This window comes from Rattus norvegicus, chromosome 2 (genome assembly GCF_021556685.1).
Source record: "Rattus norvegicus strain SHRSP/BbbUtx chromosome 2, alternate assembly SHRSP_T2T, whole genome shotgun sequence".
In the NCBI taxonomy this organism is placed as follows: domain Eukaryota; kingdom Metazoa; phylum Chordata; class Mammalia; order Rodentia; family Muridae; genus Rattus; species Rattus norvegicus.
In genome coordinates this window covers 193,163,043-193,179,025 of record NC_141535.1, presented here as the reverse complement: position 1 = coordinate 193,179,025, position 15,983 = coordinate 193,163,043, and the positions used below count along the sequence as shown (strand labels likewise).

The window sequence follows — 15,983 nt, the reverse complement described above, 5'->3', positions numbered from 1 at the left end:
TTCATATTAATATTAATGGTCGTATTTGCTGTTCATTTCTATGCGGCAAGCATTGTGCCTTTCTTTATATTATCTCATTTAATCTTTACAGCCTCCTGAAGAAATCCATTTCACTTCTCATAGATAAACAGTGTAGAGATGATAACTAAGTCACTTGTTCAAGGGTGCAGTGTGTTAAGCAGAAGAGCTGGGAGTTGAATGTGGGGCTCGCGGATACCAAAATCCCAGCTTTTAAACCAGGCATCTGCGGGAACTGGAGACGGGGCTGAGGCTCTGCAGGCTCAGAGCTCCACCCGTGGAGTGGAGTCGGGGAATCTCAAGAAGGTGAGGGAGTTCTCTACTCTTTGATCTGATCTTTTAAACTTGCGCAGGTCCCTGCAATTGGATTGTATCTAACCTCCACTCTGACTTTTCTTCTTCAAGTAGCAGTTGCTTCTGAAAAGTCCCATCCAGTGATATCCCTGAGGAATACCTGTGTGTGTGTGTGTGTGTGTGTGTGTGTGTGTGTGTGTGTGTGTGTGAGAGAGAGAGAGAGAGAGAGAGAGAGAGAGAGAGAGAGAGAGCGCTTGTATTGAGAGAACAGTAGCTGGTCCTTACTGAGGCTAACAGACATGGTCCATTAATAATAAGCTGTGCTGTGGCTTGTAAATTTATTAGGAGAAGTGGGTGTAATTAAATTCAGAGTTGGGGGAGGGGGAGCAGAGGGCCATTGCTTCCTTTTCTTCTTTAGAGAGCCTGGCCGAGCTACCTACTGATGGGGATAATTAGCAGAGTCCAAACAGAGAAGGAATTAATGCTCCTGAAAAAAAAAAAAAAACTATGATGAGGAGAGACAATGCTGGGCTAATTATGGCCTCACAAAGCTGTATGACTGGGTGCCTGCTTCATTAGAGCAGTCAGACATAAAGCGGAAGCTAATGTAGAATACTATGGTGGACGGAGGTTTGGCACTAATTCAGCTGTCATCATCATCATCATCATCATCATTGCAGATGGCCACCTTACCTTTCTACCCATGGTCCCCTCGAATGGGGAATTAAGGCTGGAGTGGTGAAGGGGAGGCCCAGTCAGCCAGTCTCTCCCCAGTTTATAACTGCAACGCCTGAGGGGAGAGAACTGTATGGGATTCCATGGGGGAGAAAGAGTTCAGTGCCCCAAAGAGAGAGCTGAGGGATGGGGTGTCATTTAAATCTGCAGTGTCTGGACTGGACGCCCAGCTGGCTCAGCTCTGACTCTGTGTCCTAAGAAGTTCAAAAATTAGAGGCCTAACCCGCAGAGGTGATGCTGAGCTCAATCAGATCTTCTTACCATGCTCAACCCAAGCCAAGGCCACCCCCAAAGAAGCCTGGCCTGATCCTGAGCCTTCAAGTCAGTCCTGATCATATCTCACCCCCAGCTCGGTGGGCCAGGAAGACAGAGAAATGCTTGAGCATTAAGAACAGAAAACACAGTTTTTGCACAGAGCTCGAAGGAAATGAAGCCCTCTAGAACAAGCCGCCCCGCCTGGTCCTCTCAGAGCCAGCAGAAGAGAACTTCCAGAGACATCTAGAATGGTTTTCAACTGTTAGGTGTTGGACTTTAAGACACTTGAAGTGCATTCTACATGCTTATTTGTACTTTGAGAAGGTTGATACGAGAGAATTCTTATGAGTTTGAGGTCAGCCTGGGCTAGATGGCTGGATCTTGTCTCAAAAAAAAAAAATCAAGAAAGAATAAAAGTTAAGGCATGGAGAACCATCCCGCCTTAGGGTAGCTAGCACCTTTCTTCCATGAATGTAAACATAATGTCTATTCCCTCCATCTAGAAGGAGCCAGAGAGCATCTGATTCTTCAGATGATGACATGGGACTCTGCTTTAGAGAAGTGCTTCCTTTCCCATCACACACCGGAAGAAAAGAAAAGAAGAAGAAAAGAAAGAAACATTCTCTGGGGTGCAAAAGGCCAGCTTCAAAGCCAGGTGGTTGAATCACAGACCATCTCTAGCGTCATTAGTAAAGCTAACAAGCACCACATGCATCTTGAGCCATAGGCAGGCTGGGAGCCACCACTCCGGGCTATGCACCAGGCACAGGTCAGCTTGGGTTCGCTTTCAGGCTCCGGCACATTCTAGAACACGATTAGATTTCTACTGCAACTTGGACTGCACATAGAGTTCATTCACCTCCACAAGAAAAATGGCAGGAGAGGCCTGCTGGTGACCGTTTGCATGTATGGGCCTCTGGGGAGTAGTACATCAGGAAGAAAGCAGGCGTTTTATCCTTGGGGTTTTCAGAGAAGGGGGTGTGCTTTTAGTTGGGAGGTTTTAGCACAGATGTTTCCGAGTCAGAGTCCAATTCATGGAGATTTCTGATGCAGTTCCTTGCCCAGACCTGACCTGTGGGCAGGTTCACACAAATGGTAGTGGAATCTGAGTCTTGACTGTTGGAGTTTGGGGTATCACTGGGAATCCCAGGAGCTAGAGGCATAAGAGCCGCAGAAGGCAAGGAGAGGAGACGCGATGGGAAAGGAGCTGATCATACTCTCCCCGCGTGCATTACCTTTCTCATACAAGTGCAGAAGAAAAGATCTAACGTTGCTTTGCTTGGAGGATCGGATCCTAGATGGAGTCTTTGGGGTGCAAGGAGCAGGCTGGGAGGTGGGAGGTCTGGCACCCTGATGTGAACACCACATTCCTCTAGATATAGAGCTCACCTAAATCCCCAAAGTTCCAGAGCCATTTTCTTGTGGTGTGATCCAGTTCTCTGTCTACCTGCGTCTCTCGTTCTACCTTGGCCCTAGGATTTCTTGGGGGTTGTGACGGATGCAGTAACCATGTGAAGGCTCCCCTGAGCCAGGGTGGGTATACGACTCAATCACACTCTGAAGGCATCTGGTAGCCTGCCTCACTCTCCTCAGCCGGGCTGCTCAGGTTAAAGGAATCCTTCTGGAGTCAGACTGCCAGCATCTCCTGCCTACATGTACTCACAGCACACACACCCCACCCTAAACCACATTTCTTGCCTTGGACAGATAGTAGGGCAGAACTCCAAAGATGTGTGCTAGCCTCCGTATTCTGAGCTGTCAGGCCCAGGGGGAAGACTCTACTGCAGATGGAGCATTTGAGGAAAAGACGGAGCTCAGGAATGGGGGAGGTAGGGAGTGACTGTTTGACTTGAGGGAATTGCTGTCTTGGAAGCATCATGGTGTAGAAAGAGATACACCAGAGGACCCGCGTCTAATGTCAGTCTAATCTGCTCTGAGATTCCCGAAGAGGCAGAGCCAACTTTTATCACTGTCCCACTCTCAAAAGTTCTTTATGTCTAATCTTGGTCTCTTCTACTGCAGTCGTCAATTCATTGATTAAACAGTGTCAGAGACTGCCAGAGAGAGAGCAGCATCCCTAATGACTCCTACAGAAGAGAGGTGGGCCCCACTCACAGAAGGCTAGGTACAGCCTCCCCTATCCTCTCTATCTCCTCCCTCACAGCCTCTATTCCTAACCCAGAATCTCCCTCTATCGTTGACCTTTAACCTCCAATGGAAAAGGCGCTCTGGAATCCGAGGCCACTGGGAGCTCACCCGACCTGCACCTGCTACCGGGTACCACTTCTCTGGTCTCTGGCAACTTGTCCCTGGAGAGGTGCGGGAAGACCACGTATCTGACCTTAACGGCCCCCACCTCTCTCTCCCTCCCCAGCCATATGGAACCACGAAGCGACTCCCATTTAAGCCTAGGCCAAGAGCCACTAGGGTCCCGGTCGGGGTCTCGGTCGAGGACAAGGTGTGGTGAGTCTGCGGAACCCCAGAGAACTCCAACGCCTGGGTCTCTGCAGGATCTCCCCACCCCCAACGCCGCATTCGCCCGGGCCGCGGGCTGACCCTGGGCCCTTCCTTCCGAGGGGACACGACCCATACTTGCTCTGTCCCGTACCCTCCTAATTGCGGGACAAAGGATCCCGCTGCAGCAGGAGAGCTTGGCGGCAAAGACTGGTGCAGCAGGTACATACCCGGCCGGTCGGCTGCCACGCCGCGGACACTCCCGCGGCTCCCGCCGCCAGGGCGCGACACGCCACCCCTGTTGTCGCGACTCCCGCGAGACGTCGCGGCTGCACGCAGGACCCGTTCCCCGAGGGGCTCGGGCTCAGGACTCACCGGCTCCGGTGAGCTCGACTCGGCTCGGGCTGCCGCCTAGACTTGGCGGCCGCCGGGGCTGCGGCCGGCGCAGGGTCCGTGCGGCCGGGGCAGGAGGTTCCCGCCTGGCAAAGTCGGTGAGAGGCACCGGCTCAGTTGAACACCGGCCCGGAGTCCGAGTGAGTCAGAGAGAGACCGAGGAAGCGAGTTATAGGGGTGCCTGGGGGTGGGGGGTACGCCACGACACTCTTCCCACCCCGCCCCCCGCCCCCCGGCGAGACGCAGACAGCCACTCGCTGCTGAGAGACCTGGACACAAAGACCGCGTGCCAGCTGCAGACGCAAGTTTTTCCCATGCCCAGTGGTTCGACCAGCCGTCACCCAGTCACTGATGGTCCCTAGACCCTGGGCCGCCCCCACCCCCACCCCGGGAACACAGGCTTTCCTCCGTGCCCAGGACGTCTCCATTTCTCCCCGACCCTGGCCAATCGCTCCTGGGATGAGCCTAGAGACACAAGGGAAACTGAGGCCCCAAGGATGCCGCATCTCGGGGCTCTCGTAATTAGTGACCCGGGAGGAGAAGGGTTCTCTCCTCCCGGGTCCTCTTGGGATCTCTCCCTGCGGGCGGTAAGCCAGGGGACTGGCCCAGACTGGAACTCTGAGCTAGACTTCTGAGGTTCTGGGGCGCTTGGGCAGGTGTCTTGGTCAGGGGAGGCCACCCAGATGAAAACCCAGGAGTGGAGGGGGCCCTGGGTCTCCCGGTACCTGAGTCGGCCGCGCTTGGACTCTGCTCCGGGGGCTGCAGCTCGAAGCTCTGACAAGTCTCCACGTCCAGCCCGAGAGGGGGCGGCCGGGCCCGGCACAGAGAGGCCAGGACCGCGAGCGCCGCCTGGCACCGAGGCCCTCCGGCCCCCCAAACTCCGCTCATGCCCCGGATCCTCAGGGCTGCGGAGCAGTGACTCGAACTCTAGCCGCGGCCGGACTGGGGCGGGGCAAGGAGGCCCCCAAAAGACCCTCCCCGCGGCGGCCCCCTGAGGCTCGGCTCTGCTTTTAATCACTTCCCCGCAGGGTCCCCGCCCCTCACGTGGCATCCCGCGGCAGCTGGCAAGTCTGGCGCCTCACGGCCGCCCCCTCCACACTCAGGGACTTGCCTAAGTCCAGGCAGGTTCCAACCCCGCTGTCCCACACCTTGCAGTATCAATGCCAGTGGTGCCATCACTGAGGGTGTGACCTTGGGCCTTTCTGGGGCTCAGTTTTCCTTTTCGTAAAGGAGGTGTAATGATTACTGGTGCTCTGTGAGCTTCCTCGGAATACATAGGTAGTGCTTGTGAAAACCTTGGGGAAACTGCCACATGCCACCCAAGTGGGCATCACAATAACAACATGAAAAGGGGCGGCCCGACTGTACGGCGGGAGGACCTTGTAAAGATAGTTGACTGGAGAAGTTAGCCAGACTTTCCGGATCTCGGCTTCGGAGATATAAGACCCCAAGACCGCGGAGCAAGGGGAACTGTAAAGAAGACTTTCAGAGCCCCACAATCTTGCGGTCCGAGGCACCCTCACGTTGCTATGGTGACTGGAGGCAGCGGCCGTCTCTCTCCATGGCAACTGGAGGAGAAAGTTTCTGGCGAATAGGAGTGGGGAGCATTTCAGAAAGGGGTTCGGTTCCCACCAAACCCACCTCCATGCATCAGACCAAACCCAGAATAATTTATTTTTCTATGAGGCATATATAACAAGAGTCAAAAAGAAGGAAAACTAAATAGGAGGCTAGACTGTAAAAGGAGCTTCCCTCAATAACTGTGAAGTGAGACTCAGAAGCAGGGTGACTGTTAGTTTCGCGATGCTTCAACCAGGCCTGGAAATCTAGGAGCCATTGCTAACTGCCAGGAGAATGAGCCCTGTCCTATCAGAGGAAACTCCCACCCTCCACCTACCATCATTGTGTCGCCTTCCCGAAGTAGGATCTGGGAAAGAAACTTCAGCCTGAGTCCCTACATCTGCAGCTACCGAGCTGGAGTGTGCAAGTGAAAGTGGTCTGGGAGAAGGGTCTTTCCTCCCAATGCACGCTAATCCGAGGTACCCTCAGAAGTGACTCAAGTTCCGAAGGGAGGAGATTCGGAGCGGCAGCTCCAGGCGATCACCATTCGCACCATCTGTACCAGCCTAATCCACTGGCCCTTATTGTTGCAAGCCCGAGACAGCCAGTGTCCAGGGTAGTAAGGGAAAGGCCTCACTCAACCTGAGGGACCTCTGGCCTGGGCTCGGAGGCTTTCGGGCTCCTGACCAGCGCGTGTCCCTGTCCGCGGTGCTGAAGGTTCGGTTGGTACAATCAGCTCGTGCGCACTGTGTTAGGGGATAATGGGGACGGGCTATTAAAGCCGGTTCACAGCTTCCACCCGGGTCCCTAGAGCCTGCCATAGGGAAGTGTGGGATCTCGAGCGGGAAGGATTGAAGAAGGCTTGATCCACGACCCTGTATAATCTGGACCACCTTCCAGCCAGTGGTGCTGGGTTGCTATTCCAACAACAGGTAAACTTCTGCCTCTCCACTTGCCTTCCACCCACCTGAGGAACCCAGAAGCCCGAAATCCTCCCCTCTAGCGCCAATGTAGATCTCAGCCGGAGGAGAGATCGGAGTTCCGAGGCCCCAGGCAACACTCTCATTAGCAGCTTCCCAAGCGGGGGTTTTGTGTTTATGTAAAACACAAATGAGGAGCTGCTCTCTGCTGGTGTTTATGGCAACTCTCACTCCGCAGCGGTTTCTCCCTCCCCCTCTCGAGTTCCTGGGGACATTCACAGAACAAAGCGCCTTGTTTTGCCCTTGCAGAGAATGAAAAAACACGGGACCACCTTTCCAAGGGCCCAGACCTGCGATGCAGGGAAATCAATATTTTGCTTACACCGAGTGGGGGAATTTACCTTTCCACGGAAGGCAAAGGAGCCGATTCGGAGCAGAGCAGGTGGCGGGAGCTGAGAATTAACAGATAATTTCTCATTGTTCCCGAATCCAACCTCCACACTCGGCAGGCAGCTCTGCGTCTCTGGCATTTCTCAACCTAACAGAGCGAAAGAGGTTCTGCCCTGACAGGGCTGCAGGAAGAAGCCTGAGCTCCAGGCTCCTAGAACATTCGGAGTGCCAGAGAGTAACTGCGGGAAAGAGACAGAGACAATGACGAGAGATAGAAGAGACAGGCGCAAAGACTGTGGGTGTAGGAGACACAGAGAAACCAAGTCAGATACCTATAAAGGCACACATTCAGAAAGTGACATTAAGAAATATTTTTTTCTTACACTAAAACAAGCTTCATCCTAGCTGTTCTCTTCCTGCCTCGCCATCAGCTGCTGATAACACTGTGGTGAGTTGCCAGTATCAAAAACAGAAGAAAACTCTATTGTGTGTTTCAAAGGCTCCTTGACCCACAAGTCCAACCCCCAAACACATCTAAAAGTATTCCCATATGAAGAAACCAGATTTAGTCTCCCAGGACACCACTCAAATGCCAGACCATTCAACTCTGGGGAGAAAGACCATCCTGGGTGCAGCTTTAGTCGTGGGGATGAGAGGAAGAGGAGCACAGAAAATATGGCCAAACGCCAAACAGGGATGTGGGTATTAGAAGGCCTGAGACAGTCACGGCCTCTCTGGACTTCAGCGTCCTTGCGAAGGAGCTCATCAAGGCTAGAAGCAGAGGATGGTTTTCCACACGCCCAACTCAATTCTACCTACCACTCTCCCACTGTGAGTTCCCCAGACCAGGCTGTTCCGAAGTACAGACTGGGACTAGAAAAGAAGAATTGAAGCAGAATGAGAGATCTGAAGCAGAAACCAAAGGTCTCCCACTCCTACGCCCTTGCCATGCTCACCCCACATAACTAAAGTACACATTCCCCACCCCCACCCCCATGCTCTGCCCTTGGGGCAGGCACCCACCCTACTCTGAACAGCAGTGTCTAGTTGAATTACTGGACAAGTAAAATAAATGAGGACCACTTAATTTTTTTTTAATTTGAATCTTGATAGGAAATTGCTAATGCTGTAGGCGGAAGAGTGAACTCTTTTGACGTGAACCGATGTGTCATATCATCTTCCCATCTCGGTGCAATTTCTAAATAGGGAGCCCTCTCCCCAGCCTCCCCCCAACCCCCAGCCCTTCCAGAGAGGTAAAGGCGGCCTCTGACGCTCAGAGCTGGGTATGCAGGGAGAGGTAACTGGGAACAAGACACAAGAGAGCTCAGTGCTTTGTCAAGTACCTCAGAGCCACGGGGGATCTAGCCCAGCTTTGAGGGCCCCCTCTGTTCTCTCTACCTCCCTTATGCCCTGCTTTCTGAGGTATCTCCCAGATCAGAGAGGGGTACCAGGAGGTATGATGTCTAATGTGTACTTGTTGGCCAGGCTAGTCCATGAAATCAGTCAAGGAAGAATTTAACTCATTCAACCCTCACAGTAGGGAGGACTGGTGGGCTCTAATAGTCCGTCTGGAAGGTGAGACCCAGACCCTCCAAGCACACCATAGTGTTTCTTCCTTCTCCATGTTGAGAGAAGGAGGATTGTGAGGTTTCATATGTCCCTTTGAAAGGTCGTGATATCTTAAAACAGATTTTCTTACATGTAAAGGGTATTTAGAAATTAATTATACAGAGGAATAGAAAGATTTAGTTTCAAGGGTCTTTGCACAGATCTGGGCTCTCTGACCTTAACCATTGCAGTTGCCTCCAGGACCCAGGTGCTGGCCTAGAGGAAAGTCAGTGTCAGTAAAAAATAACAGAGTTGGAACCTAGACTGATTACCTTCTCCTCAAAACTTGCTTGACTGTTTCACTTCTAGTAGAACTGGAACTTTCCAGAGGCCCTCTTAGAGAGTCTCTGCTACACCTGGGATGTGTCTGTGCTCAGAGCCCAGCTTCCAGGAAAGAACCTAGATCATATTTTTCTAAGATCACAACCTCGGTGTTGGGAATTCTCCCCAAGGAGACAGGAGAGAGTTTGTAATCTCAAGACTCTGGCTGTTCTACTAATGAAAGAAAACCAAATAAAGTGTCAAAAGTAATTAAAGTGACATGTTCGAAAAGGCCTGCCAAAGGACGTCTTAATCCTTGATTTTGATAGAGTTCAGACAGCAAGGTAAGGGCTCAAAGTCTCCTGTGGTGTGAAGGGGCCAGAGGCCCTGGAAAGAATAAAGCTGTTTACCAAATTTTAGCTTCCCTCTACACTGTGGGATAGCATTCATTCTTCCTATCCAAGACTTCAGGACACATTTATGTTTCTGCTTTTTGCTGGAGTATAGTAACTGGCTGAGGAGTCACCTCTTTCCCTTACTAATACTTCATTTGTAAAATGAGAGGTGTTTAATACAACACTGTCACACAGCAGCCCTAAGAGTAAGGTCTATCACTTAATCTCATCCACCAGAGAGCCCTGGGGGAGGGAGGGAGGGAGGTGGGGAGGGAGGGAGGGAGAGAGAGAGAGAGAGAGAGAGAGAGAGAGAGAGAGAGAGAGAGAGAGAGAGAGAGACCCTGGATTTACAGTCAAGTAGTGACAGGACCAGACCCCACACCCATGTCTTTAACATTATTTATCTGTGCCCTCTTGGGACTTACCAAGGTCCTCACTAACACCCAGTGTGCGGAAACCGAGACACAGTCCCGGGCTGTTTCCTGCACGTGGCAACCTTCAAACACACTGTATGCAGATCCCTGAGCTCTGCTCCAGGTTGCTATCCTGAGGGAGTGCACCAGATTGCTATGGAGAGAGGTCACGGGTGAAATTGATTTAAAATGAGTTCTTTGACCTTTGAGCTGCACAAATACCTATGCCTACGTTGACCAGGAGACTTCTATGACATGATTCTTTGTAAACTTCCCTGCTCAGTTCTCCACTCTCAACCCTTCCATTTTGTCCAAGGTTCGGCTCTCTTCCTTGTATCTCTGTGCCCTTCTCCTACAGAACTTCAAATGGTAAGCAATACGGTTTTGTTTGTTTAGCCTTGGCTAGCCTTCAACAGGATATGTAGCTGAAGATCATCTTCAACTGCTGATCCTCCTGCCTCCACTTCCCAAGGCTGAACTTACAGGCATATACCATACCTAGTAGCAATACTCATTACCAATAGTAGTACTTTGGGCTGGTGAGATGGCTCAGCCGGTAGATTCTTACTGAGAAGCCTAAAACATGAGCTTGATCCCTAAAACATGTGTGGTGGATCTCACATGTAAGAATGAACCTCCTGTAAGTTGTCCTCTGACCTCTACATGACCACTGTGGCACACTTGAACCATACACATACACATTAAATAAGTAAAATATAATGTAACATATTTTACATATCACGTTAGCATTAAATACAGCACCAAATATTCACTGAGCCCTTAAGCAAGTCTAGGCTGTATGTCCCTTGCTTTTTATCAAAACAGCCCTATTAGCCAAAGCTTATAGATGTCAAGAAACAAGAGTAGAACCCAGTCTTGGTTGGAACACCTCACTTCAGAGCCCATACCCAAGGACCTCTCATTCTGTGTCTCTGACTTCCTCTCCTTGCTTCTACATGGGCATTTTAAACTCCCAGGGTTGAACACTCAATGGCTCCCTAGTGTTTCCACCTTCCTTGCACACTCAGCCAATCGCTGGGCCTTCTCAATCTCCCTTTGAAACCTTGCCTTTTCTGATTCTGCTAAGCGTCCCCACTACCTAGTCTAGGCTCTTGGCACTTTTCCTCCAGCTCATGACAGATGCCATGAGATATCACAAGATCATGTCAGCCTCTCTCAAAATTCCTCAAACTCCCGTGGTCCTTTGTGAAAACCCCGGCTCTCTCACCAAGTCCCTCTAGACCTAGCCTCCTTCCTTCTCTCCCTCCGTGCAGCTGCTCCTCCATACAATCTGGTATCCTCCACAGGCTTCCTGGGCTGTGGTCTCAGAGGACCTATCCCTGTGTCTCCTCCTCCCTGCCCTGCCCCACCTTGCATGCCTCTACCTTCTTCAGCTGCTCTAGGCTCTGAACTTTGTAACCAATGAATGATACAATATTGATGCAACCATGGGCAAGATACTAAGCCTCTCCATGCCACTGTTGTTTCATGAATGGGATGGAGAGGGTGGAGGTTGCTCCTCTTTCCTCAGTACTGAGAGGTTTCCATGAGTTGGCATACAGGCCATGGGCTTCAGGAGCAAACTCAAGTGTCCACCTTAGTCTCCCCACTACATACACTGTGCTCCTTTGGTACGTCACTTAACAAGTCGTGCTGTTGACACCCCTAACCCAAACATTCCTTAAATCAAGATTTCTCTGTCTCAGAGTCTTCATAGCCTGAGTGGCGCACATCTGGTCCACATCCTTCAATTGCAGAGTGAGGGTGTGAGTGTAGGAAGACTCCCAAAGCAGTTTCACAGGCCAAAATCAGGGCAGGCTTATTGGAAGGGAATTATTTTGAGCACTCTAAGTTGCTTTTTCTTGCCTTGTCTTGCAGGTGATTTGAGCTAGAAAGAATGAGGGAAATATTTTGGGCTTAAAGGTTTCAAGCCAAGACAAATGCTTCTGGGAAAGAGGAAGCAACAGACTTCCTTGCCAAGACCCCAGACCCTGAGATATTTGATGCCCAGGCTCCCTCTGCTGTGGGGGAGGGCCCAACCTAGCTTTCTACTTCAGAGTAGTCCCCCAAAGGAAGTTGTTTGGAACCTCTCAGCACACACTGAAGAATGCAGGGCTCAAGACTTCTTTCCTTTCTGAGATAAAATTGCTCATTCTCTTGAGTGTCAAGCCATCGCTGTGAGGCAAGTACATGTCTGCTGGGGCAGCTGACTGTTTGCCAGGATAAATTTCTGATAATAACACAAAGTCATTACTGTGCAATTAACGCTGCTAATGAGGAATGCAAAATTTCCTTCCCACTCCCCCAGCGCTCCCCCCTTTTACCTCTCTGATCTTTTCCCTTTCTTCACACACATTCTTCTCAACCTCTTCCTTCCCAGACCTGGGGGTGAAGTGGGGAGAAAGCAGGAGGAGGGGCATACACAGGAGAGAGCTGTCATCCACTACATTTGACTCTCAGTCTTCCCACAGTAGCAAAGCATCTGTGGGCCTGGGAGAGAGGCAGAGAACAGAGGCATGGGTGAAAGGAGCGTGTAGCCTTAGACACGAGCAATGGTGGTATTTTAAGGGATCTCAGCAGTGACCCACCACCCAAGAGATCCTGTCTAGTGTAATAACCGTGGTTCCGCCTCATCATGGAGGAGACAGCCAGAGACAAGGCCAGGTAGCTGTGCTGTGGGAAACTGATGCTGTGCTTGTTCTTAAGAACAGCGTCTGAGCTTGACGGGAATATATTTTGTTTCTTTCTGAGTAATTACTTACACACACACACACACACACACACACACACACACACACACACACACACACACTTTTTCAGTCACATTCCTGAACATACTTGACAGATACCCTGAAGCTCTCCCTAGGGGTGGCTGGCTATCCAGCTTTCGGGGAAAGTGGAATCCCCAAGAGAGTGAAATGGGGCAAGATTAAAAATTCTGAGGCCATCACAGAGGTCTGTGTCTCTAAGGGGGGCTATCTCAGGGTCAGCTGCTCTGGCAAGCAGGAAGCCAGGTGGTGGGTGGAGTCTACCAGAGTTCAGGGCAAGAAAGAAAGGAATGGCTCTCAGGGGAGATGTTTGGGAACTAGGCCCAGGATTCCAAGAACCCTTTGGGGGTGGAGAGGAGAGAGAGAGAGAGAGAGAGAGAGAGAGAGAGAGAGAGAGAGAGAGAGAGAGAGAGAGAGAGAAAGCAGCAGTAGCAGGCATGGGGCTGGCTGCAGGCCACAGTGCAGAGCCCAGGGAGGCCACAGAGTCAGAGGGCCTATCACCACACAGCAGGAGGTGGATTGGATGACCTGTTTGCCTCTGTCTAATTCTTTATATTCTTGGGCATGAAAATTGCCAAACCCCAATTGTTTCCTCACAGCTGTGCTCACCTGAGGTGGAGAGGGAGAATGGCAGGAGCCTTTCATTATTCATCCGACTAAAATGCTAGAGCCAAACAGTGCCACAAAGGAAAAGGGTCTGTTTTCACCAGAAGCCATTCTAATTGCAATTGAGTTGAAGAGGGAGATGCTGGCCTGGGAAGCTCAGAGCTCCTGCACACAGCACTCTGCATCTGAATTGTGAGTGATTCTAGGGCAGTGCTTTTCTTGGGCTCCCTCAAACCCTGTTAGGGCCATTCCTTAGCCCAGATGATATTTCCACATGACCCTTCGGTCTAATGCTCTCTTCTTCCTCTTTTGACATCTTCTTTCCTCGTTTGGGTAACCTCCCCTAGAGTATGTTGTTTCTATTGTTGCAACTGTCCAGGACAAGGACCCGTAAAGGTGGCTGGGCACCAGTGCCTGTTACCTGGTAGGTACTCAGCTAGTTTCTTCCAGGTAGGTCAGCCAGGATAGGATTTCAAAGTGTGGTGTGGTGGCTTAGAGTCTAACTAATTCTTCCTTGCAGAGGCCACCAAGTATCTAAAGTCATGCACTGGCCTATTGTGCAGCAGTGCGGGACATGGGGGTGGGGGCTGGGGTGAGGGCTGGGGGGGTGGGGGGTCTGGGGTGGGGGCTGGGGTGGGGGCTGGGGTGGGGGCTGGGGTGGGGGCTGGGGTGGGGGCTGGGGTGGGGGCTGGGGTGGGGGCTGGGGTGAGGGCTGGGGGGGTGGGGGGGTGGGGTGGGGGCTGGGGGGGTGGGGGGCTGGGTGGGGGGCTGGGGTGGGGGCTGGGGTGAGGGCTGGGGGGGTGGGGGGGTGGGGTGGGGGCTGGGGTAGGGGCTGGGGTGGGGGCTGGGGTGAGGGCTGGGGGGGTGGGGGGCTGGGGTGGGGGCTGGGGTGGGGGCTGGGGTGGGGGCTGGGGTGGGGGCTGGGGTGGGGGCTGGGGTGGGGGCTGTCTTTCTCTTTTATCTGGGATTCCTAATGTTGGTCATTTGCTGACAACAGCTGCTTTGAAGACCCTGGGCATATCTTGGAGCTTTTCCTCCAGAGCTCAGTTCCCCAGCTGGGCAGACACCCCCACCATCTATACCTCCTTTCTGTGGCATCCTGGGTCTGGCGTACACTGGCCCTAGGAGCCTCCCGAGCACTTCCATGGTGTTCCTGCTCAGTGGACTCCATGTCTGGGAAGCGTCTTCCCTGAACCAGAGGCTTCAGTTGCTTCCACTTGAGCCACTTTGGGGGTCCTGCAACCACCTCCATGTTCTTCCCAGGGCAGCTGTTCTATTTCTCAGTTCCCCTACCCATGTGAAGACCAAAATCCTCTTCCTTGATTTTCCTCAGCATGGCATAGCAACTTGGCACTAGGCAAAGGATCTCCAGAACTGTAAGGAAGGTACTACCATTGCCGTAATTTCTGTCCAGAAAGACCAGGCTCCATGACTTCATACCCCCCCTGGGTCCAGCCCCCAGTGAGGGTGAGCCAATAGGGAGGCACTGGAGCTGAGTCCTCACCGTATCAACTGGACCACAGGAGAGGGCTCCTGGAGTTTGCTACAAGCTCTCCAGCCACAGCCAAGTAGTGCCCATGCTTACAAGGAAGACAAATGCTAAAGGCTCTTGTGGACCAGGCACAGCACTCAGTGCTCCAGGTACAGACCCAGAAAGTGAGGTACATACAAGTAGAGTCAGGTCCAACATAAAGCAAGCCAGGTCCCAGGAGACAATCGCCACAGACCCCTGTGAGGGTGCAGAAGAACTTGCTTTCAGGGATGCTGGTGGGGCACTGTGTTGCCTGGCCACAGCTTGAATGACAGCAGAGGGTTCCAAACAAGGCTCATCACTTCCAGCTTCCTCCAAGTTTCAGAAGAGTTGAGCAAGCCACTCTTGACTTCTCCAACAAGACAATTCTAGTTGGCGAAGCAACCAGGGGTTAAGCATGTGGGTCTTGGAGCTGTTCAGAGACAGATCCAAATCCTGTCTCATTTATTCAATGTCTATAACCCATCTGAACCTCCATTTCCTGAACTGTAAGAAGAAGATTATATGAACACTTACTAGAACTGGGCTAATTCCTGGACAAGGTCTGGCATACATTAAGAAGAGCTCAGTAAATGGTAGCAGTGTGATTATCACTTGGATTTGATTATGGTCTATTGAATGACCCCAAATTTAAGAGTGTGCCCTTGATAAAGTCTTACGTTGTGGGGAACACCTTGCCTGCATTTGAATAGCAAAGACTGACAGCAGAAACTGCCCCATCTGATCTAGGGGGAGGATCCAGCCTTCAGGTGGTGGCCCTTTTCCCTCCACACTGGGGTGGACACTAGTGGAGAATTGGAGAGGCAGCTGATGATTAAATTGAGCCTTTTAGACATGAATTATGGATCTATGACCTTTCCTGGCTTAATTACTCCCACTGCTATGTGGCCTGGGCTCTGGCGTGAGGTCCCGGAGGGGGGCAAATTCTGCTCACAGCCAGCGAAGCCCAGAGCCTCAAGCTCCTGCTTTTATCTACTGTGGTTCGCACGGCTATTTCTGTGGTGGGCAAATTCTCTCACTGTGATGAAGGCCGTGCCCTAGTCTAGGAGCAGACCCCTTCTTGACTCTCATAATCCCTTTGGCCTTTACAGAGTCATCTTCTTAAGTTTACTGACATGGGCATCAGCTCAGTTTTTAAGGTTGAATCTGAGGTTTCTTAATGAAGCTGTCATCCTAATAGATCTATGGGTTCCCACTGAGCTGGTACATCAAGCACAGGGCACTGGGTGGAGGGTGACCCTCACAGCTTCATGAGGGGAAAGAACAAGTAGTTGGGTTTTGTTTGATAAATGTTTTCAGACATGCAAAAGCAAAAGACAAGAATAATAAAAGGAAACCCCCAGACCTATCGCCTACATTCAAATATATTGATATTCTAGTTT

The 15,983-nt window shown here is 51.6% G+C and overlaps 1 protein-coding gene across 19 annotated transcripts in view; it reads right to left on the bottom strand.

Annotated features, from left to right (window-relative positions):
- Positions 1-5,240, bottom strand: part of Syt6 (synaptotagmin 6) — a 59,249-nt gene extending 54,009 nt beyond the window's left edge. For 6 of the 19 annotated variants that reach the window (XR_015668351.1, XR_015668358.1, XR_015668348.1 and 3 more), the window contains exon 1: positions 3,987-4,291. Coding sequence is in view for 4 of the 19 variants with exons in the window: in NM_022191.3 (NP_071527.1) it covers positions 4,875-5,037 (163 nt within the window). In the remaining 15 variants the exon portion in view is untranslated. 19 annotated transcript variants of the gene reach the window in all.
- Positions 5,241-15,983: the final 10,743 nt, after the last annotated feature.